The sequence below is a fragment of the Rhinolophus sinicus genome, chromosome 1, assembly GCF_057876585.1.
Source record: "Rhinolophus sinicus isolate RSI-liver-muscle chromosome 1, RSI-T2T, whole genome shotgun sequence".
NCBI classification, from domain to species: Eukaryota; Metazoa; Chordata; class Mammalia; order Chiroptera; family Rhinolophidae; genus Rhinolophus; species Rhinolophus sinicus.
In genome coordinates, this window is record NC_142501.1 from 105,394,991 (window position 1) to 105,420,313 (window position 25,323).

The 25,323-nt window shown below is 38.2% G+C and overlaps 1 protein-coding gene across 1 annotated transcript in view; it reads left to right on the top strand.

The window, feature by feature from the left end:
• LOC148759160 (ankyrin repeat domain-containing protein 26-like) overlaps positions 1 to 25,323 on the top strand; it is a 116,566-nt gene that overhangs the window by 72,529 nt on the left and 18,714 nt on the right. The window contains exons 10-15 of the mRNA XM_088793134.1: positions 13,304 to 13,381; positions 14,536 to 14,673; positions 16,072 to 17,031; positions 18,384 to 18,533; positions 21,647 to 21,717; positions 22,058 to 22,151. Of these exons, the coding sequence (XP_088649260.1) occupies positions 13,304 to 13,381; positions 14,536 to 14,673; positions 16,072 to 17,031; positions 18,384 to 18,533; positions 21,647 to 21,717; positions 22,058 to 22,151 (1,491 nt within the window). The remainder of the gene's footprint in view (positions 1 to 13,303; positions 13,382 to 14,535; positions 14,674 to 16,071; positions 17,032 to 18,383; positions 18,534 to 21,646; positions 21,718 to 22,057; positions 22,152 to 25,323) is intronic.

The window sequence follows — 25,323 nt, forward strand, 5'->3', positions numbered from 1 at the left end:
GTCCCAGTTCAGGTTCCATTTATGTCAGCTATTATTTGCGTTTTGAATTCAGCCTTCAGGACTTTTGGTGAAAACAACATACTCTAAGGTGTTGCCAACATATTGGCTGTCATTCTTTGTTACGGAAACTTAGAGTGTATCTTCATTAAATATTGCATGAGTTGGGAGTGGTGGAGGCAGAAATAGGTAGCTAATAGCTTTTCTAGCATATCATCTAATTTTTAATTATATCAAGAGACTATATTTCATATGCAGATAGCTGACCTTTTACTCCTTTTGTTGTTGTTGTTGCTTTTGTCAAGAAATGAATTCACTTGTTTTTGTTATCTTTACCCTAAAGTCTTTCCCGCGAAACTGGCAATAATGATTCATGGCCTATATCAGAGGAATGGCTCTTCGATGTTAATACCAAGGTAAAAGGCTCCTGTGTGAAATTAACTGTTTTGCTCTGAATTTAGTTTTGTGTAGCAATGACTTGTAAAATTTAGTTGTGGTCTACCTATCATTGTTCTATGTTTGTCATGGAAAATTCCTCAGCATGAACCATTTTATAACATGTGACCATTTGATGCTGCATTGTTTTGTTGTTTTTTTTTAACTTCAGTAAGTATCAAAGATGGGGGCTGAGAAAAAGAAGGGCTGGGAAATGTATAGTGATAGTAAAATTCGATAGGGAGTTTTCCCACCGTGACGGAGCTATGCAATTTGGGTAACGGTAAGGATTCTTAATGTGACTTTTACGTTATACCAGCATGACTTTTATCATACTCGTGCCTGAATGAAATCTTGAATGGATTCAGGTACTCATTGTAATAGTCATGAACTCTTCCTGGTACCTTTCAGTTTTAAAACTAGATAGTATATGACATATGGTTTTATTTTATTACGCTTTGTATGTTGGTATGGTATACTTGTTAGGAGGGAGTGTTTTCTTCATTTCATTTTTTTTTCACTTACATCCCGTTGACAATCCGTATTATTTTATATTAGTTTCCGGTATACTAGGTTCCTCATTTAGACTTAATAATTGTAGAATTTTTGAAAGTTTAGAATTCATGTTCTCTATCTCAAAACTCGTATAACAAAAGGATTCCACTATATTCTAAATCATTGCTTTGGGAATATATTTAAATATCTTCATCTAATTGAAGAGTACATGTTTTGCATAAAATAATAACCAATTTGAAAAACAGAGATCTTTTTTTTTTCAAGTTTTGTGTTTTAATGGCGTATTTGATTACATGGTATTTGATCCGTGGGCTCCTCGGCCCATATATGCAATAGTGACACAGATTTTCATTCAACTGATATTCTGACATACTCCATCGTCAAATCAACACTTGTTGAGTACCTATTCTGTAACAAGCACGATCTCATTTACTTCTCAGAATAGCCTTGGCAAGGAAGGGAATCCTCATCTTCAGAGATAAGGAAGTGGAGACCAAGTCAGTCTAGGTAGCATGTGTTGCAGTAGCCAGGGAGAAGGTTGAGGTTTTGATCCAAAATGCACTTGGCTCCAAAGCTCATGATGCTCTTGTCTGCTCCCTATAAAACATGTCCGTGAGGTCCTATGCCCATTGTCCATGACGCATTGACCAAAGTAAAGAAAGGATCCGTGTCTGCAAAAGACAGGGTGCTTTGTTTACTCTGGTCAAAAGCAGAGATTCTTAAAAACCGTGTAATAAAATATCAAGCTTCAGAAAGTTTTTAGTTTTCTTTATAAATGTAAAATGTTTCATTTCTGTTACAGTTGACATTCAATATGATGTCAGCCTCAGGCGTACAGCATAGTGGTTAGGCATTTATATAATGTGTAAACTGGTGCTCCGATTAGTGTGGAATCCCTGATACCCTACTTAGTTATTACAATGTTATTTCCTGTATTCTGTGTGCTGTCCTTGACAGCTACATGACTGTTTTATAACTGCCAGTGTGTACTTCTTAATCCTTTTACCTTTTCAAGTTGCGCCCCAACACTCTTCCCTCTGGGCAATGATCAGTTAGTTCTCTGCATCTATGAGTTTGTTTCTTTTTTCTATGTTCATTTATGTTTTTATTTATTTTTACATATCACCGATAAGTGAAACCATGTGGTATTTGCGTTTCTCTGTCTAACTTATTTCACTTCGAATAATACCCTGTAGGTGCACGCACGTTGTCACAAATGGTAAGATTTTATTCTTTGTTACAGCCAAGTAGTATGTTGTTGTATATATGTAGCACTTCTTGTTTATCCAAGACGATGGATACTTCGGTTGCTTCTTTATCTGGAGTATTGTAAATAATGCGACAAGGACCATACAGATGCATACATGTTTTCAAAGGAGTGTTTTGGATTTCTGCGGAGAAAAACTCAGAAGTGGGATTGCTGTGCCACATGGTAGTTCTATTTTCAAATTCTTGAGGAACTTCCATATTGTTTTCCGTTGTGGCTGGCCGGATTTGCGGTCATACCAACAGTGCACGGGGGGTTCCCTTCACATCCTCACCAACACTTGTTGTTTGTTGATTTATTGATGATGGCGATTCAGACAGTTGTGAGGTGATAGCTGATTGTGTATTTAATTTGCATTGCTCTAATGATTAGTGCACTGAGCATGGTGTCGTATGTCTCTTGGCTATCTGTGTGAGCTCTTTGGAGAAAAGTCTATTCAGGTACTCTTCTGATTTTGTAATTGCATTGTTTGTCTTTCGGTGTTACGTTTTCTGAGTTCCTTATATGTTTTGGATATCAACCCTTTCTCTGATATATGATTGGCAAATATCTTCTCCCATTCGTCCGGTCGTGTTTTCATTTTGTTGATGGTTTCTATTGCTGTGCAAAACTGTTTCAGTTTGATGTCATATATATGGGTCTTGAAGTCCTATCCATTCAGCCACGTTAGGTCGTCTCTGGAGCATGTAACGTATTTGTATTTAAAGTAATTGTTATACGTATGTAATTATTGCCATTTTATTATTCATATTTCTTCTCCTCCTCTTCGTCCTCATTCTCCTGTTTCTCCTCCTCCTCCTCTTTCTTTTCTTCCTTCTTCTCCTTCTTCTCTTTCTCTTCCTCCTCTTTCTCCTCCTCCTCCTCCTTCTCCTTCTTCTTCTGTGTCTTGTTCTTTTTTCAAGTTGTCGTTTCACATTTCTTGTAATATTGGTTTGTTGGTGCTGAACGCCATCATCTTTTTCTCTGGCAAGTTTTTACCTCTCCATTGATTCTAAATGAGAGCCTTGCCAGATACAGTAATAGTAATCTTGGTTGTAGATTATAGCTTTTCATCACTTTCAATATTTCTTGCCAATCTCTTCTGACTTGCAAATTTTCTCTTGAGAGATCACCTGACAATCTTATGCGATCTCCATTGTACATGACTAACTACTTTTCTCTTGATGGTTTTAATATTCTCTCCGTGTCCTAACCCTTTGGAATTTTAATTATGATATGTTTTGGTGTGGGCCTATTTGGGTTCATTTTGTTTGGAACTTTTGTGTTTCCTACGCTTGTGTGTCTATTTCCTTCTCCAGGTTAGGAAAGGTTTCCATCATTATGTATTCTGATAGGTTTTCTTTCTTTTTTTAATTTATTGCGGTGACAATTGTTAGTAAAATTACATGGATTTCAGGAGTACAATTCCGTATTACATCATGTATAAATCCCATTGTGTGTTCACCACCCAGAGTCAGTTCTCCTTCCATCACCATATATTTGATCTCCCTTACCCTCTCCTCCCAACCCCCAACCCCTTACCCTCTGGTAACCACTAAACTATTGTCTGTGTCTATGAGTTTCTGTTTCTCATTTGTTTGTCTTGTTCTTTTGCTGTTTTTGGTTTATATACCACATATCAGTGAAATCACATGGTTCTCTGCTTTTTCTGTCTGACTTATTCGCTTAACATTATACTCTCAAGATCCATCCATGTTGTCACAAATGTTCCTATATCATCTTTTCTTACCGCTGAATAGTATTCCATTGTGTATATATACCACAACTTCTTTATCCATTCATCTATCGAAGGACATTTTGGTTGTTTCCATGCCTTAGCCACCGTAAACAAAGCTGCAGTGAACACTGGGGCACACGTGTCTTTATGTATAAATGTTCTCAGATTTTTGGGGTAGATACCCAGGAGAGGGATTCCTGGGTCGTACGGTAATTCTATTCATAATTTTTTGAGGAACCTCCACACTGCCTTCCATAACGGCTGCACCAGTCTGCATTCCCACCAACAGTGTATGAGGGTTCCTTTTTCTCCATAGCCTCTCCAACACTTGTTAGTGTTTGACTTGCTGATGATAGCCATTCGGACTGAAAGAAATTGAAGAAGGCACAAAGAAATGGAAAGACATTCCATGCTCATGGATTGGAAGAATCAACATAGTTAAAATGGCCATATTACCCAAAGCAATATACAGATTTAATGCAATCCCCATCAAAATCCCAATGGCATTTTTAAAGAAATAGAACAAAAATATCATCAGATTTGTTTGGAACCACAAAAGACCCCGAATAGCCAAAGCAATCTTAAGAAAAAAGAACAATACTAGAGGTAAGACACGCCCTGACTTTAGCTTGTACTACAGGGCTACAATCATCAAAACAGCATGGTCTTGGCAGGAAAACAGACACAGAGACCAACGGAATAGACTTGAGAACGCAGAAATAAAACCACTTAAATGTGGACAGACAATTTTGACAAAGAAGCTAAAAACATACAATAGAGGAAAGACAGCCTCTTCAATAAGTGGTGCTGGGAGAATTGGATAGCCACGTGCGAAAGAATGAAACTGCACTGCTATCTGTCACCATGTACCAAAATTAATTCAAAATGGATCAAAGACTTAAGCATAAGACCTGACACAATAAACTGCATAGAAAAAAGCATAGGTACTAAACTTATGGACCTTGGGTTCAAAGAGCATTTTATGAATTTGACTCCAAAGGCAAGGGAAGTAAAAGCTAAAATAAACGAATGGCACTATATGAAACTTAAAAGCTTCTGCACAGCAAAAGAAACCATCGACAAAATAAAGAGGCAACGAACTGAATGGCAGCAGATTTCTGCAAACAGTGCCTCCGATAAGGGACTAATCTCCAAAATATTCAAAGAACTCATGAAACTCAACAACCACTAGGTTTTCAATTCGTGCTCTCTCTCCTTCTTCTCCTTTCGATAGCCTTACGAATGTTGTCACACTTGATATTGTCCCAGACATCCCTGAAAGTATTTTCTGTTTTATTTATTTTTTATTTATGTTCATTTTTTTTCTGTTCTGATTGGGTGTTTTCTGCTACCTTGTCTTCCAAATCACTATTGGAACCTCTGCTTCACCAAATGTGCTGCTGATTCCATCTATAAATTATTCATTTAAATACTGTATTTTTCATTTCAGACTTTTTTTTTAAGGATTTCTATGTCTTTTTTATATTTGCTGTCTCTCTGTTGAAGTTTTACTTACTTTATGGATTCTTCCCCTAATTTCATCTCACATCCTTATAACTAGTATTTTAAACTCTGTATCTGGTATATTGCTTGTGTCCATTTGGTTTACCTCTTTTTCTAGAGTTTTGTCCTGTTCTTTCATTAGGGAAATGTTTCTTTCTCCCTTGTTTGTTCACTGCCTCTCTGTGTGTGTTTCTATGTACTATGTAGATCTGCTAATTCTCCTCATCTTGGCAGCATTGGCTCATATAACAGGTGTCCTGTGTGTCGGGTGGTACAACCTCCCTGGTCACCGGAGCCAGGAGTTCCAGAAGCTCGTGTGGGTGGTGTGTGCCCTCCTGTTGTACTTGAGCCTTATTGCTGTTGGCGCATCAGTGTGTGGAATGGACGCTCAGGACGACTGGCTGTGACTACAGTAGATGAGCTGATGTGTGTGGGCTGATGTCACAGAGTGGGATCGGCTGTAGCAGGGCTCCGGTGTCTGCTCAGTCCATGGCTTGGGCGTGCCATTTGTGGAGCTAATTGGGTGTTGTTCTGGTGTTGCTGAAGCTGATCACCAGGTGTGTTGGATTTGGGGCCTCTTGGGAGGGGCTGTGGGGCAGGCCCAGGTCAGCTGCTGCTTGTGCCCAACCCGGAGCACCCAGTAGAAGCTACAATGTGACCTACTCTTGGTAGCTGCCTTTGTGGGTTTGGAGGCCCCTGGGAGAGGCTATGCTGTGACGCAAGACAGGATGATGCATAGGATACTAGAAAGAAACGGAGGTCCTCAATAGCATAAGTTGCGGCCTTAGTGACTGTCTTAAAACAGAATTGTGATGATGCAACACCTCTGCTTACTGGGTGACTCCCCAGTATGTGAGGGTAAAATTCATATGCTAGCATGACACGTGCCTTCTTTGATTTGGTTCTGAAACGGCAGCGGTATCTCCATCCCATTCTCAGTGTTCCAGGCTTACCCCATCCCTTTGCGGCCCTCACTTGCAACATGTTGTTTCATCCTCAGGCTTTTGCTCCCTCTGCCCTTCTGGATTCCCCTTCATGCCTTCCCTCAGCCCTCGTATAAGTGTCGAGATGCAGCCCTATCTTTGCCGCATCTGCTGAGCTTGCCGGGTACAACTGATTGTTCTCTCTTTTATGTTATGTCCTTACGATACTTTATTCACTTCAGGTGTACAAGCAGCGAGCGGTACTTTTCTGTTCTTATTTTTTCCTGTATTATAATAACTCTACTCCTACTAGAATGTAGGACAAAATGTTTCATTTGTATTTCCAGCTTCCCCTGGGTCTGTGCCTATGATTTGTTGCCTACAGTAGTTTTCTTGTCCCACCGATGGATGGACTGAGTGAGTGAGTGAACGAGTAAATGAATATGATGTTTTCTGAAGTTGGGTTTTTCTTTCTTTTTTTTTTTTTTACTAGAAAGAAGCAACCAAGCCGGCAATTGGAAAAAGAGAAAATCGTGTGGCTATTATTGAAAGTGCTCCACAAGACCAAACAAACAATGATAATTTGACTTGTGTTTACAGTGCACACCAGGATAATATACGTGGTAATTTAGTGACTATCTATGAATTCTTTCTAGCTTAAGCTCTGCTATAAACAAATCTAACATGTGTCGACCCAAATGTGATATTCACTTCTTTTAAGCATTCTTTCCTATCTTTTTTTGCAAAAGTATCCCCACTATTAACAACTGCTTCTTCTTGCAAACGCTTCGACCCCCTGAAATTCTTTTCTGCTATTACTTTTATGGAAATAAGCATGACTGAATGTGTATTTAAAATGCACAGTAATATACGTTCACATTAATGTACCTGTGACTCCATTTTATAGTTAAAAAGTCATCATTAGGATTAGGACAAGATGAAGATGAAGAATCACCTTGGGATTCTGAGGTACTGTCTTTCAGAATTATTATTATTATCAATGTTATTTACAAAATCACCATTCTGTGATGTTAAAACGAAAAGGGTGTGCTTTGACTTTACTTTCTCACCTCTGCATTTCCCCATACAAATCATTTTTTGATGGTTTATCCTATAATTAATAAACTAGCTATGTGGTTAATCTAATAAGACAGCGTAGTACAATTCTGCTAACTTGCAAGTTTCACTTTAGGAAGTCAGTGTAGAATAGTATAAAACAGTAAGGCTTCCAAGTCTTAAGGAGTCAGTTTGGGATCTGAAATGAAGTTTACCTAAAAGGTAAAGAATTATTCCCGGTCGACCTATACCCAAATGCATGACTCTGCGGTTTTTGTAGATGTGGAAATGTCCTAATGAGTTTCAGAAAGAAAGAGTTTGGATTGTAGGGTGTTTTTATAATTTGGAACTTGAGAAGATAATGCCTGGGACACCAAAGTATTATTATATTTGTAATGTCAGATAGATCTGCAAGAAACCGTTGCAATGAAGGAAGAGCATACTGAATAGTACTAATACGTAGGATTCTACTAACAGTAATCAGCTGAGCGCTGTTTTAATACAGGACAACTGTCTTGTTCAATTAAAACAGCATGCATTGAGTATCTTGATAGGAACCACACTTGTAGTAGAACAAGTACAAATTAATGGTGAGCTGATGCGAGGTGACCGCTGTTGAAAGAGATAAGAAAGGTGTGATCTTCTGATATAGGCAACTGCAGCCTAATGGTATATGCACTGTGTTTGAGGAAAGAACAGAATGGAATCCTGGATGGGTAACTCAATAGCTACAGAATCTTGGGAATAGTATAAAACACGTAGGCTTCCAAGTCATAAGGAATCAGTTTGGGTTCTGAAGTGAAGTTTACCTAAAAGCTAAAGAATTATTCCAGCTCGAACTATGCCCAAATGCATGATATTGTGCGTTCTGTGGATGTGTAAGTATCCTAATGAAATTCAGAAAGGAAGAATTTGGATTGTAGGGTTTGTTTGTAACTCGGAACTTTTAAGCATAATGTCTGGGACATCAAAGTATGATTATATTTGTATTGTCAAATAGATCTGCAAGGAACTTTTCTATGGTAGGAAAAGCATGGTGAATACTAATAATATGTTGGATTACACTAACAACAATTTGGCTGAGCGCTGCTTTACTATGTAACAACTGTCTTGTTCAGTTAAAATAGCATGCATTGAGCAACTTGATGGCAACTGTACTTGTAGTAATAGAAGTACAATGTAATGATGAGCTGATGTGAGGTGACAGCTTTGGAAAGAGACAGGAGGAGTGTGATCTTCTGATATAGGCAACTGCTGCCTACTGGCATAGACACTGCGTTTGACGATAAGAACACAGTAGAATCCTGCATGGGTCACTTACTAGCTGTGGGATCTTGGGGCAACTCCTTCTTAACCTGTCGGATGTCAGTGCCCTCATTTGTCATAATGGTACTAATGACTACCTTTGAGGTATGTGGAATGCACAAATGTGGTAACAAATGTGAAAACACTTCGAAAACTGTAAAGGGTGCTATAGAATGTAAAACACAATGATCACAGTGAGATGCAGCGACTTATTAAATATCGGGGACACTTTTTGTAAACCTGTAGGACAATCAAATGGCAGTAGTGTCAAGAACAGAGTGGAAAAGTTAGAAGGGGCATGTGGATTTCTAACCTGGGGGATGTTAAGTTTCAGAGACTGTGATTGGCAATACCCTGCAGATGTGTAGTGTTTTGGTACTTGAGTCTTTGTTGGTGCGAGCTCAATGTTTTCACCTGGAGTAAATTTCTAGTTGGATACCAGCTGTGTGCTGGGCAGTTAGACACTGACTGGAGAAGTTCAGGGGACAGCTGTAGCTGTACAAGCAGAAAAACAAGTGAACGACAGTCCATTATAAGTCACTATATCTGCGTCATTTAAGGAGAATGGAGAATGCTGGGTTAAAGAATATTGTCGGGGGTCGGGCATGGTTGTAGTTGGAATAGGAGTGGGAGTGGAATATCAGTGGTCAGGAAAGATCTTTGTGAGTGTGACAAAAACTGCCAAGTGAAGCATGAGAAGGAGCCAGTCGTGTGAAGATCTAGAAGCAAAACCTGCTGGACAGAGACTGCAATGGATCGCACCTGTCCATCATTGTATTCTAACGTCTTGGAATGGCCAGGAAGAGGAAGTGGGGTAACCATCATCAACCCATTTTTATACTTGTTGTTCTGTGTGGGAAAGAAGTAAAATGTGCATGGTAAGTGTCTGGTACATTTTAGATGATTATAATAAGTAAATGTTCTTATTTTTCCCTGATTACAAATTATTATACTTTTTTGAAAAGTTGCATAACTATATATATCATTTTTCCTATTATTTATTGACACATAATATAATGAAAAGTTTTTCTTATCTCTTTGCCACTTGGGTCAATGATTTTTTCTATCAAAATTTTTGTCAAATAACAGTTCGGTTTCTCCTAGCTCTTGTGGACCTAGATGAAGTAGGTTCTAAAATGTTCTGTTTAGACTCAGCTGGACATACACCAAGGTTTCTTACCATGTCAAGCAAGTATCTTGTTTTAGCACTAAAAAACAAAGCTGTGATTAGAAATATGTAACGGTTATATCAAGTGCACTTATCAAAGTATTAGGTTGTTGCGAAAGTAATTGGGGTTTCAAAGGTGAAGAACAAATTGCAAAATTGCAATTACATTTGCACCAACCTAATATTTCCTTAGATACATATTTTTCAAAAAATGCTTTTCTTGGAGGTAAGAACTTTTTAACATTTTCATCCTGAATTATTAACTAGAGATGGTATGAAGTGTCCATGAGTTACTAATCATCTTGTTTCCTAACCCCTTCAGACCAGCATTGAAGTGGAAGATCCTGTTCCTGAGGAAGCTGTAGGAAAGTACGGTGCGCAACCCTGCAGACCAGGTGCACTTTGTAACACCAATTTAATTTTGGGAAGCAGTACGCGCGGACATTTGGCATGCGTGCAATCTTCTCTTCCTCATTCCTTTTTTTTGTTACAAATTTAATTGAAGGATTTGACATAAGTAACGTGATGTCATTGTTGCTATCGAAGTTTGAGAGAAAAGACATCGACAGGAATAAGAAAATGAGATTTTAAAAGTGTGACTTCACTAAAATGTTTCTCCTCTTGTTTCGATACCCCAAAAAGTCCCAGTTTGGAACCCCTGTGCTTATTAGGGGTTCTCAGGGGTTAATTATCACACTGGAAGATATTTCCAGGGTTTCCAAATGGTTATTTGAATTTTGACGTTTGCCCAGAGTAAGCCTCAGTCGCTACCATGTCAATTGCGTTTTAACTTTACTTCCTCTTAGTGTTGTAACACTGATGCTCTTAAGCCAACCAGATGTTCTGATGAGCAGACACTGGCTGTGCGTGTACATGAACTTATGGAGTCTTTGATTATTAAAAATGAGAGAAGTAATTAATAGTAATGAATATCTGGTAGACACAGTCTTTGAAAACAGTATTTCTGAATCTTTTGTGCCCCGGGATTCTTTTATGCTATTAAAACTTATTGAGAATTCCAAAGTATTTTCTTTTGTCGGTGGTCTCCATTGATAGTTACAATATTAGACTTAAAACCTGAAAATTTTAAAATACGAGCACACACAGGCATGCATTCCTTGAGCCATTAGAGCTACGAGCCAGTCACCATCAGACCTATGATGTTACCATCAGAGCTGTGATATCACGGCTGTGGAGAACTCTACTGTACACTTAGAAGAGAATGAGAGTGAAAATTGCCAATGACAGTCAGTGTTTCTGTGAAAATAGTTTTGACCTTTTCGGGCCCCTCGACTGACTGATCTTGGGACTTTAGGGATTCTCACAGGACATTGGAAACTACTGTTTTAAATGATATACGGGCTCCCTGGTTGTGAAGTGATAAAACAGTTTTAAAGCTTCTCTTCTACAGTTGTGGTTTTCTTTCACTTGTCTTTAAGATTTAAGGTGAGAATTTTGTTTAAAAAGCAAAAGGAAAATAAGTTTGCTATATATTCATTTTCTGTCTCATAGTTCACTGTACTCCTTGGAGCTAGTGTGGACCTAGTTTGATCGTATTTTTACTTGGAAACAACAAAGTCACCCAAGTCTGTCATTTGTCATATGAATTTCTGTTTATGGAAGGGTTAAAAAGTGAATTCTGAAGATCTTGAAGCATTTAGAAAAGACTATTTTCTTATAATAAGTAGTTTCTAATTTGTAATAGTACCACGCTTTAAAAGCTTTTTTTCTAATCCCATGTTTGTCACACATATTTGAACTTAAGATAAGTGGTTAGACATGACTTTTGAGAACGACAAAAAAAATTCACATCCGGCACCATGTTAACTATTAAGGAAAGCTTTAATTGGAAACACATTACATAATAGAAATTGCTGAGTGACAATAATGAATTAAACTTACCTATGAGAATGGCAATATAGGACACTTAAAATAAAATGTGCTCGGAAGGAGTAGTGTGTTCGGGGAAAAGGAGGACGTGGGGCCGCTTCTCTGAAAAAGGAAGTTTCTCAAGATGGTCAACTTTGTGTTATTTTTACCTCCTAATAAATGAAAACTTTATTTTCAGCTTCTTCCAAATGGAATGCTACTTCTTTGACTTTCGATCATGGAACTTCTCAAAGATCCGGGGATTGGAAAGTTGGTGATAAAAGGCCGTTTGCATCACACTCGATGAGCAAACCTCTGTCAGCATCCACAGAGTTTGGACAGATGACCGTAATAGACAAACAAAAGAGTCAGATTGTAGGTGTGTTTCTGTTAGGTAATCATAGGCTCCATGACTTGTGTGAATCACCGCTGCCAGAAAACAGAGAAAGCAAAGAAGGAAATAAAGATACAGAAAGTGTTCAACCCCAGCCCACCTCTATGTAGCCCCATCATAGTTCTGACTTTCCAACAGTCATTTTGTGGCAAAATCTACTTGACGTTTACTCTGTTTATGCAACTTACAACCAAACAGAATGACTTTTAGCAAGACATTGGCATTCTTCCTGAAGCACAGTAACATACGGAAATAAGAAAGAGAATGAGGTGAAAGGGTGATTTCCTTTAGACTAGTATTTAGCGTACACTGGGGAGTGGGCAGCAGGATTATATGTACCACATAGGGACCAGATGGGCAAACTTCAGAAAGATCTAAAGATTGCCTAGTGAAACAAAACAGTTTTTTAGCTTTAGTTTTATAGCTCGGCATTCACAAGTATTGGTTATAACTTTATTCGATGTAACTGAAAAAGCACCTTTGAAACCAACAACCAAATATTTCTTGGATTTTCTATGGCATTATATAGTTTAGAATTGACTTTTGCAGCAGTATTGGGATTCATTGAAAATTTAGTGCATAGCACTTCCTTCTCAGCTGTGTCCGCAGTCTGTCTCCTCTTCTCTCCCTTCTTCCTTAAACCCCAGTGCTGAATCCTCAATGGTGAAAAGAAATTTTCAGAATAGTAGAGGAAAACATTTCAGCTATAAGGAAGGGTGTACACAGATAAATGCATCAGAAGTAACAGTCATTGTGGAAACAATGAATGACGTTGCAGTTGAATCTTAGGGTGTTGTTCAAAAGGTACAATTACGAGGTAGAGAACAGAGTATATAGTGCGATTCGATATGTTTGTCCTGTATTTCTAAATTGCGTTTTGTTTCTGATTGGTTTTCCATCGATGTTCAATGAACGAAATGGTGGATTCATTTTTGACACGTTTGTATGCCTTTTACTTTGTGACATATTACCCAAATGGTTTGTTGAAGTGTGAGCTAATTAGAAGTATTTCTTAAGTAAAGTAAAGTATTCAGGAAAAGATTACGCTTAATTTGAACTCTCAATTGATAAGATGTTATTTTCTGTATCTATAAAGATGATAGCTTTTATCTGACTGTTCTAAGTAGTTTGTTTTAACTAATATGTAGACTTGTCAGCAGGACAACACCTAGGAATGACATCGGAGGAAGGGCAGGCGAGGCTTGATGGAAATGAAAAGAACTACACACGTGTATGTAAAAATTAAGCTTAAATTTCTAGTATAATATGGTTTTCTGTGCTTTAATAATATAATAGAGTCCAATTGAAATTACCTTTCAAGCTAGCCTTTTCGAGTCACACGGTCATAATTGAATGATATGTATAACATTTGAACTAGTTAGAAAACTTAAAATATTGTTAGCATCTATACATATTCACAGCTCAACTTTATCCTTGAATTGAGGCAAACAATAATAATAATAAAGTCCTGAATATTGTTTGCTCCTTTAATTTTTATAACTCCCTTACATAACAAAGAAAGTAACATCAAATATTGAATCACGTGATGAGACAGTTGAAATTATGAACCATGTGAAAATGATGGCCACTGATTCGGGCTCACGTGAAAGGAGTCAGTGGTTCAAAATGTGCAGTTCCCTATGGCTTGTCACTAAGGCCAAGGTTAGAGATGGATTCTTCCTTGTGACCTCTGTGTAATGGACGTCTGAGTCTACATTCAGAGAGAGAATGGGGTCATGCAATCAACTCAACTGACTTTTAAGAGAATCACGCTTTCCAGGATGGGACCTTTGGTTATTAGGGCACAAACAATAACTTTCTAATTTCTTTCATTTCAGTGTAGGAAATCAGTAAATGTGACTTAATTTTTGATCTGCTCTTATTAGTGGGTGTTGAATAAGTTAGAATTGGATGCAACAGATAACTATGTCAATGTATAACACTATCATAGTGTATAATTTGTATTAATATGTAGGAATTTACTTCTCTTACTGATTGATGTTAATGATGTGGGCTCCTAATTAAAGTTTGCCTATTCTCCAGTTATTAATCTTCAAAAGATATTCTTAAATTCACTATAGGGGCTCACTATTTAAGATGTGGTGTGGTGAACTATTTTAAGTGAGGAAGCCTCTGTGACATTAAAAATCATTTACTATTTCATTTTTGGGGTGGGTTTAACATATAAGCGATTGTTTAGTGCAAACGGTGACAAAATTAGTTTTGCGGGTTCATGTTTTTCTTCTAATTTAGACTAAGGCAACTTATTTTTCACTCTCTAGTTACAATCCAATAATTTAGGAATAAGTAAACGTAGATTAAGATTTTTAACAGTTAAATTTTAGTTACATTCTAATTTTTCTTTGTTCATATTCGATTCTCTAGGTTGTACAAAAGGAAAACGACACGCAGAGGCCACTTTCTCAAGAACAGGACAACAGAATATTAGAAGATGCAATTCTGACCAATTGCCTTCAACAACAAAAGGAGACAAAAATAAATCTTAAGAAAATGAATTCTGAGGTATTTTGTTTAGTTATTTTCAAATATGTGTGTGCGTATTTGTGTATGGACATATTTTGAAAACCAATGTTGTACCTATGGGAATTCTAGAGGATGTTAAAGGTGTGTGTGTGTGTGTGTGTGTGTATTTTAGGGGAAGTGAGATTTTCCGTCCATTGCAATAAATGATATTCTTGACTGAAATCCATTTATGTCCAACAATCAAGTAGTGACGTTCCCAATGTCTCATCTATAGGGGAGGCTTTCAATACTTTTTACGTGGATCAATGAGCTTTTTACAATCTCAAATCTATTGCTACTGAGAACAGAAGTTTCAGTTTGAGGCAGGGATTTCATCCCCTTGCTGTGTTAGCAGAGAGGTTAGTTTTCACTTCCACTGATTGTAAGGAGTAGAAGCATAGCCAGGTCAGAGACCGTCTTTTAGATCTCCTTGTCCTGCTTTTGAGAAAAGGAACAATTTGCTCCCAGTAGAGTCCTACTTCAGTACTAGGAACTTTTGAAGATATTGGATGCCACGATACATACTTAGTGGTAATTTAGCGGTGAGTATTTTATTCAAAGAAGTCGGTGTATTTTCCCCTATTTCACATTTATTTCTCCTTTCAACATCATGAAAGGGAAATAACACTTATTGCAGCAGCAAATAATCTCACTATTTTCTAAGAAGAGCTCTATAATTTTTAGCTTATTTTCCCTGAGTATTTTGAAATCTAAGGCGTCTTTTGAATTTATATGTTTACACTAGAAGAGCAGCAAGCATACTATTGTAGAGTCCAAAGTCCTGGGGAAAATCCTGACCTTGCTCATCTTTTTAATCATTCTGTTCGAGATTGTGATAACGAAATGAGTTCATTGATGTATAAAGAAGTGCTTAGCGCAATGCCTAGATTTATCAGTGATTAGTAGATTTAATCTTATAGGTGACTCTGAAAATATTAGAAAGGTAAAATATATTTTGAGTATTCTTGGAAAAAGAATTCTAGGAAATGTGATCAGTCCAAATATATGCAGAGTGAATACTCTTACTGTGGGATAGGTGTATATTCAGACGGTAACCTCTATTTTAAAATGTAGTCAAACTTCTTACTCTTTTATTTCATGCCTTCTGGGTTTGCTGCCTTTCCAGTTCTGAGACTCTTAAAATTCTCTTATGATTTTAAAGTTCTCTTTTTCACTTTCATGGATTCAGCATCTTACATTAAATTTTTTTTAACTCTGGGGAATTTATGCTTGTATAAAGTTGGAGGTTTGCATTCAATGTTGTATTTTTCCAATGGGATATCCACTTACTACAACCTTTTCATTATATAAACATTTAGGTTCTTCTTTAATTTCAGACGATATCATGATATGCCATTTCATTGAGTGCTAGCTACAAGTCTCCTTTGTTTTACTTAGGTTTCTGAGAGTTACGAAAAAGAAAAAGACCTGTTGCGTGAAAATCAGATGTTGCGGGATGAAATCGCCATACTAAGACTGCAACTGGACACACTGAAACCTCAGAATCAGGAAATGGAAAAAAAATACTTTGAGGACACTGCAAATGTAAAACAAAAGGATGACCGTCTTCAAAAGACGATAAAACTGAATGACAAAACACTAACAAAAACAGTATTTGAATATAACAGACAGCTTAATGTTCCAACAGCCGAGAATACAATGCTGAACTCTCAACTGGAGAATGAAAGTCGAAGCAAAGAAAGATTGAAAATAGAAGCGGAATCCGACCTTTATATGCTGGCTAGTGCTTCTCTCCATCATTATGAGCTTTGTAAGCAATTAATAAGACACCTACGAAATGCTTTCCAGGGATTAAGAGATGAATGCTTGCATTTCATGGACAAAATCAGGTTTGCTAGGTGTAACCTAAAAGAAAACACTGAGATTCTTTTTCAGCAACTTTCTAAAGCTCAAAGTAAATCCAATAGCTTAGACACAGAGCTCCCTCACACTAGATATGCTGTCAGAGACAGGACATTGGTTTTTGAACCTGTACTGAAAGACCCAAACCAAACTCAGTGTCAAGAGGAAAAAATTGAACACGTGCATCAAAGGAAACAAGGAAAAGTGAGCACATATACTGGAGAGCCGGACTCCCCAAAGGAGAAAGGTTCTGACCTGCAAAGTGGAAAGATGCTTCTTCCACGGCAACTGGGTGATGCGTTCAACAAAAGTGACAATAAGGAAAACTCAGGAATGAATATTCAAGAGCAGCTTCAGCAGCTCAAAAAAGCGCTTCAAGCTGTATTTGAAAAACAAGATCGTATGTTGAAAGAGGAACATCAGGATTTTGTCAACAAATTGAATCACTTGAATGGAAGAATGTGCCAGTATAAAAAGGATAAATCAGAAAAAGAAGTAAGTATCCAGAAAGATAGTTTTCAAATTTCCTGAAAGAAAATTCAGTGTTCAAATATTTGATGATGGCTAAATGTTGCAAACTAGCTGAATATTAAACATACATAGATTACAAATGTATTTGCTCTAACAGCTTAAAAGCATACATTGTATCCAGCCAATAAAACTTAGACCTGTGAGGTGCTTTCCTGTGAGTAAGGCATTGTGTTGACTATGAAATTTTAAGGTATAAATTATTAATAGATACACATTGATATGAATGATTTAGTCTTAGACCGCTTCACTAATAATTTTCATCTTTCTGTTACCACATTGCAGTACCATTATGAAGCAGATAAATGGAAATGCTCCTATGCAAACAGAGTTTTTAGAGATAAGGGTTCAATTAAGTGGATTACCTAGACAGTTAATTCTAGATTTCCCCCATGAACTGAAGTGTAGATGCTGTCCCTTTCCCTCAGTAGTTTCTTCCACATTTTAGTTGGTATAATTTTGTTTTTATTCATGTCAATTTGATATAAATTGGAACTATTTCAGTCTCAAATAATGTATTCTTATGAACTGTGACCTCTTTAAAGGCAGCTAATTTTTCATTAAATCATAATTTGGGACAAATGTGAGGAGTTCTATCAAAACTCTACTTGATTTAATCTTCCCACTGCTATGAATAATAGTCTCTGAATATTTTTACAAATTCATATTTCTCATCGCAAGGCCCATTTACTATCATTTGGACATAAGTTTGTCCATTTCAAAGAGAATTGCAGCGGTCTCTGATTTATTAATTTGGCATTGGGTCTCCATTTTCAGACGAGTGAGGGGTGGCAGGATTCATGTGTAGCAGGAAGGGAGGTCCAGGCCGTGTTACCTGGGGCCCTGAAGACCAGTGGAATGAGTCGCTTTTCTTCTAAGATACAGGAATCTGTTGGAAGGTTGTGAGCAGTGGACTGCATACGTGAGGACCTGTGAAGTCAATTTAAACCTGTGATAAAAAAGGGGGAAAACATTCCACAATGTAGAATTGACTACCACTAGTCCCACCGACATACCTAGCTCCCCTTGAGATGTCAGGAGATTGTTAAGCTTTGCAGCTTTATCAGGGGAAGTGGAGAGTGGGGCTGAATCTGTTGTTCAAGTAACCTACGTAATAGTGAGTGGGCAGCAGGATCACACCTTCTGTGTCTTACCCAGATTCAGTAAACAGAATTTGTCCAAAAGAAGAAAAGAAGGTGAACTGATGCGTGGGGTGATCTTTTTCAAGCTATGTATTGTATTAATATGTTAGAGTTAGCAAATTTTAACGTAATTTAATAGATGGGATTATAAAATCACTAACAGAATCATCTTCCTAGGTGGTTGGGAGACAACTTCAACGAGAGCTACCGGACACCATAAAAAAACTGCCTAAGTCAGAGGCTTCACTGCAGGTTAGATCACATCAGCATATGAATTCAGAAGCTGAGACGCAGGATTTCAAGACATTAGAGCAACTCCCAAGTCAGGTATGTGTGAAATGTAACCTGTCAACAGTTCATCGATAGTTGATTAATATAAAGTGTTTTAGGATGCTGATTTTCAAGGCAGCTCTCTTTTGTGTTTTCCTTGTACTTAATTTATTATAATTTTATTATCTTTATAATGCACTTCTTCCTTAAATTCTGGCTTCCATCCTGCTATTTGCATTGTATGTGTTTGTAGTCTATACCCTTGGTAACGTTGAGAAATAGGCAGAGTTCCTCATAGAAATCGAGAGACTTTTTTCCTACTAAACAATCTTTTGTAGTGATAGGTCCATGACCACGATGAGCAGCCATTTAAGATCAGAAGATAATGTTTACTAGCACAATTCAGACATTTGTCTTATTTCTTATCATCGCTTTTGTGAACGGTTACAGCATTGGCATATGTTTCATGGACTTCAGACTGACTTGTACAGAAAGTTCATTATACAAACCAGTTGAAGTAGGCATTTCCTTCATTTTGTTTTCATTTTAGAAATATTTTAAAAGTATAGAAATACGTAGATCATTATATTATGCACACCCACAATAGAGAATTAAGAAAATAATCTAGATTTACTATTGTTTTTTTTCTTTTTAATCTTCATTGGGATGCAATTCCCATATCATATTTCAGCCATTTAAAATATACAATTCAATGTCTCTTGTTACATTCAGAGAATTGTGGAACTATCACCACAATTATAGAACATTTCCATGACCCCCAAAAGAAACCCCACATCACTTAGCTGTCACCCGTCTTCCTGTCTCTCCCAGCCTCAGGCAACCACCAATGTACTTTCTGTCTCTATAGATTTGCCTATTTTGGATGTTTCATGTAAATGGAATCACAAGATACGAGGTCCTTTGTGACTGGCTTCTTTCACGTAACATCTCATTTCCAGGGTTCAACCGTGTTGTGGCACATATCAATTGTTAGCTATTTCTTCCTATTGCCCAACATTACTTCACTTTGTGGACAAAATACTTACCCATTCATCAGTTGATGGGACTTTGTGTTGTTTCCACTTTTTGACTGTTAATAATTCTGCTATGAACACGAGTTTACAAGCTATGGGGGAGCCAATGTTTTGATTTCCCTGCCCCCGGATTTCTCGCTCCCAGTCTCACCTCTCCGTGAAGCTTTCTCTGACTGTTCCAATTCTCATTGAACACATGTTCCTCAGAACTTGTCAGATAGTCTGCGCAGAGCAATCAAGCCCAAAATTTGACATAGTTTTAATTTTTCATGAAAGAGAATTCTGTCTTTCTAAGTATAAGTTTGTCTAAGGGGAAATAGTATTTGATATGATGGCACCTATCCTTGCATAAATTGAAAATGTTTTCTTTAACAGTTGTTAGGATAAAATTAAATATTTTATACCAAACCAATACTTCCCCTTGGAGACATTGATATAATTAAACTTGTATTCTGAAAGTATTTCTCACAATTATGTACAAAATTGAAAGCACGAATCTAATAGAAAATTGTTCAATGAAATGGTCGTTTTCCCCTCTCCATGAAAATAAAAAAAATAAAATAACAGGGAACCAGCCCTTCCTCTCTGCAGCCAGACAGGGTGTACAGATTGATAGCACGTTCTTACTGTACAGTTCTGAGGATGCCTTTTCTGATCTGCCAGAGCATGGTGCTTTCATCTACTCTTCTGAGTGCTTGCTAACACATCCCAACCTAATCAGTTGCTGGGAATGAATTGATTTGGGAAGTTGGGTTTGGCACTAGAGTCCGTTCCGTTATTTCCATGTCAGTGGCTTTACCCTGCCTCTCATGGTCATGTAAATTGTATGCTCAATCCAGGAGGTGGTATTTGCATTGCAGTCCTTACTCATTACCCACTGAGTGGTACAGAGACATAGTAACGTATAAATTATTACAAGCAGAGAAAATGTACTGTTGGCTAGTGGAATTGGTAAAAGGATTTTAGTACTGGGGTTCTATTCCGGGCTTAATGCTCCCCATTTGCTGACATTGCCAATAGTTTGATGAATGATTTCACTGTAACTGGTGTAACAGACCACTTCCATTGGCATCCCATCCGTGTAAAATATCAAATTGTATTAGAACTTAAAATACAGCAACACTAATAATGCTAACTGCAAACCCTTTGATTTTATTGTGTGCCGTGTCCTTTTCTATTACATATGTTCCCTAATTTAATCTTCCCCATATCCCAGTGAGGTAGATGCCACTATTGTCTCATTTTATACATGAAGAAACTGAGACCCAAAAAATTTAAGTATTTTGCTCAAGGTCACCCAGCTAATAACTGATGGACTTGGGATAAAAGCCCAGGCATTTTGCTCTTGTTTAATTACTGCCCCTCAAACTATTCCATGAACTGTCTGACTGCCCCCAAGAGTAGCCTGTTAGCTTTCAAACTCCCTGGAATAGGCTGGTAATTCACGTATGTGAATATTTAAAATTAGAGTTGATGGGATGCTTGGAATACAGTATGTGTGACTTCTCAGGTCATTTGTACTACAAGGTATGATAATTAAGTGTGAGAACTCATTCTAGAAAAAGTGCTACATACCTCCTTGCTGAATATGACTACAGTCACAAAGGTTCCTTTGGGAAGCTATGCACCGCTGCCACCACCTAGTTAACAGTTCAAAGCAATTTGGGAGCTCTTTTTCTGGAATGGCCATCATTGCTGTCATCATATTACCCTTGATGTCCTGAATGTCATCAAATAGTCTTCCTTTCCATATTTTCTTTATCTTTGGGTAATGACATATTTAGTCATTGGGGCCCAGATCAGGAGAGTAGAGAGGGTGTTGTAATACAGTTATTTGTTTACAGGCTAAAATCTCCCTCACGGACAGTGCCATGTGAGCTGGTGCATTGTCGTGATACAAGAGCAATGAGTCGTTGGCTAAAAGTTCAGGCCGTCTTAACTTTTTCACACAACCGTTTCAGCACTTCCAAAGAGTAAACTTGGTTAACTGTTTGTCCAGTTGGTGGAAATTCATAATGAACAATCCCTCACACATATAAAAAAAAAGGGGAGCAACATCATGCAACAAGTTTGCGAACTTAATTGTCAGATGTCATAGATCATCAGTACTTCAACATCACTTTTTCTTTATTTTAGCAGCAAGAAGCAAGTGCCCGACATGCAGAGGATGCGCAATGTACCAAGAAGATCCAAGATCATGTGCAAAGGTATAATTTAAAGCAGCACAGAAAGTACCTTGAGTATTTATAAAGCAGACGTGTAGTGTATTATGACAATTAGATCAGTTATAACAATAAACACATGAGTGTGAAGCTGGGTCAAAATGTCAGCTTTGAGCTACCTTGAAAAGAGTAATTTGTGTACATTATCTCTACTTTTGCACATTATCCACAATTCACAACTAGAAAAATGGCACAATTGCCAAATCATGCGCTTTTGAATTTGTAAGATTTTATGTAGTTGCACCTTCAGATATTTGTTCAGAGATTATGTGGTATGCTTTAAAGTCAATGTGTGAGAATAATTATGTCAAAATATTCACTTTAGGCTTGAAACTCAAAATGCTGTCATAAAAACGATAAATAAAAAGCTAGAGGGCATAATCGAACACCTTCACAGGAACCTGTCAGGTACAAGCTTGGTAAGTTAGTCTCTTCATTTCTGTCATACTGCAAAGGAATTTTTATGTCTGTCATAGTAGCATATAATACTATTTTAGACAATAAGAACAGTCTCGTTAATAAAAGTACCGTATCCATGTTGATACTACTTGCTGGGAGTAATGTAATTCCTCTCCACAGAGAAAGAAATCTCAGTTCATAAAATTAATGATTTTTGTGGTAAGAATTTTATAAAAAAAGATTGCGATAGTCTAAAGGCAATATTTGATGTATACCACGTTTCATTTATCGTTTCGTTTGTCCAACATTGGGGTTTTTCCAACTTTTGGCTGTTGCTAATTATGCTGTCACAAACATCGGACTACAAATATCTGTTTGAGTCCAGGCATTTGAGTAAGGATTTGATCCAGAATTCTGAATTTCCCTTGAAATGTAAACCCTTTAGTGAGATTTGGAGAACAAATTACTTTTAATGTTCTAATTTGTTTTCTTCATCATTAAAGAATACTGGGTCATTGTGCAAATGTTTCCTGAAAAGAATATACTTTTCTCTTTGTTGGATTTTGAAAAAGGAAACAGATGCAAGTGTAAAAGTAGAAATGAATGTCCAATCAAGGCCTTACATAGTAACATAGTGCTCCTAGCTTTGCAAGTTTAGAAACTAATCTTTTTCCATTCACTTGAGTTAATCATACGCTTTTAAAGATTTAACAGTTCGATGTCAGAAAAGATTGATGTGTCATCCAGGATGACAATTTCCCGATGGACAGGGAAAACTGTATCACTATTTCCTAAGCAGAACAACATTCCCCTGACATCCTCCTGTCCTCTGGAGGAGAGGCTCCCTAGGATTTCCCATCCTAAGATCGCATTGCGACCCCTGTGGTGGACCAATGACGTAGATGTACCTTCCAGCTGGTGTATTTCAGTCACAGTAGCCAGGTCTAAGCAATTTCATTAGACAGACATGCCCATCAAGGGAAACAGAAGATTGTGCTGATGGTCCTTTTTGTGGCCAAAGAAACTTTGAAAAAAATTTTTGTCTAGACTTCTTGTCAATTAAGTCACATTACGTTAGCATACTTTTCATATGAGTGACATGATAATGTGTTGAAAAGGAGTCTTACGTGAATGTTAGTTCCAGGAGTTGTCACATGGCAGTTTTATAAAGAAATCTATTAAGGTATCAAAAATTGAAAAATTGGGGATTTGTGGTCTAGATAGCAGAGTAGGTAAATGCCATGCTTGCCTCCTCTCATGACCACATCAAAATTACAACTAAACTACAGAACAATCATCACTGAGCATCACCTGAAGTCTAGTTCAACCAAAGTCGTCCTACCACTAAGGACATACAGAAGAAGTCACCTCGAAACTGGTAGGAGGGGCAGAAAAACAGAACAAGCTGATGCCAGACCCCTGTTTGACTGTTAAAAATCGGGAGGGATATCGTGGATGCGGTGGTCCACCTGGAGGTGCAAGTGGTCCCAGCTCCACACCAGGCATCCTAGCCCAGGATTCCAGTGCTGGAGAGAGATGTCCCCATAACTTCTGGGTGTGGAAAGCAGTGGCTGGGTGAGATGAAGGATGGCTAGAGTCCCAGTCAATTCTCTTAAAGGACTTGGGAATGGGATTACTAACTGAGGGACTCACTTGCTCTGAGCTCCAACTCTGGGCAGTAGTTCAAAAGATGTCAGGGACATAAGGAAAGGAAATACGTTTTCTGGCTTTAGGTTGACGGCTGGAGGGGAGCTTTCTCCCACACAGAGGTACTTGTAGAATCCATTCTTTCTGAACTGATCCATCACCCGTTGCGGTGTGAGACATGGGAGCCGCCATCTCTTGAGTCTACATCAACGTGGCTAACAATGTCCATCCCACCCTGGTGAATCCCTGAGAACCTGCCCCACCTAACTAGGGAGCAAACCCAAGCTGCTTCCAAAAAAAAAAAAAACATCCTGTCTTGGCTCGTGCTGCAGACTTTCCTAAAACCTCTCAAATTTTCACAAAACCCAAACAAGCAGTGTGTGGCTTCAGCTGACCTTTACCTCTTGCTGTGCAGACCCAAGATGGCACTAGTGGAAGCTGGCTGTGGTTCACAACTGGAACTCTTCAGGCACCTCCAAAGCCGGTGCGGGTGGCAGCCATCTGCATCCTGCTTTGTGGTCAAGCTAGGTAGCCCTGGGCAGGACACAGGCTGCAGCTGAACTAGGCCTGTGGCCGGGCCGCTTCCAGGAGTCCCTAGGGCTGACATACTTGGAGGCCATCTTTGGACAGAGCGGGAGCATCACCGGGGTGCCTGCCAGGAAGATACAACCAAAGTGTATACAGGGTAGACACCAGTGCCATGCTACAGCGAATCCTGCTCTATAGGGGCAGCCCCTGCAAAAACAGCTCCTCCACTGTAGTCATGGTCAGTCCTCAACCAAACAGTCTGACAATCAATACCTCCCATTGACATGCAAACAGCAACCAAGGCTGCACTACAACGTGAGAGTACAGACAACCAACACAAAGGACACTCCTATAGCACCCGGCTCTAGTTAACAGCTAGTACGTGCCACTGGGCCCCACAGGACACCTACTACATGAGGACACTCCAATAGGTCTGGGAGACACAGCAGCCCTACCAAATACATAGAAACAAACACTGGGAGGAAGCCAAAATGGGGAGTCAAAGAAACGTATGCCAAATAAAAGAACAGAGCAAACCTCCAGAAAAATACTGAGCAAGATAGAGAAGAGCAATCTAGCAGATGCAGAGTTCCAAACACTGGTTGTTAGGATGCTCAGTGACCTCAAGGAGAACTTCAACTAACAGATAGGAAACACAAAAATGAAGATAGAAAACAAAAAAATTGAACCAGTCATAAGTGAAGAATAAAATAACTGAAAAAGCGAATGTCTTCAAGGGAATGAAAACTGATTAGATGAAGCAGAGAATCGCATGAGCGATTTAGAAGCTATGGTAGCAGAGACTACCCAATGAGACCAGCAAAAAGAATCCAAACTATGAGGATAGCTTAAGGGAACTCTGAGAATGTCAAGCATAACAACAGTCTCATCATACGGGTAGTACGAGAAGAAGAAAGAAATGAAGGGGTTCAAAATGTACTTGAAGAAATAATGTCTGAAAACTTCCCTAACTTGGTGAAGGAAATGGACATATAAGCCCAGAAATCACAGAGTTTC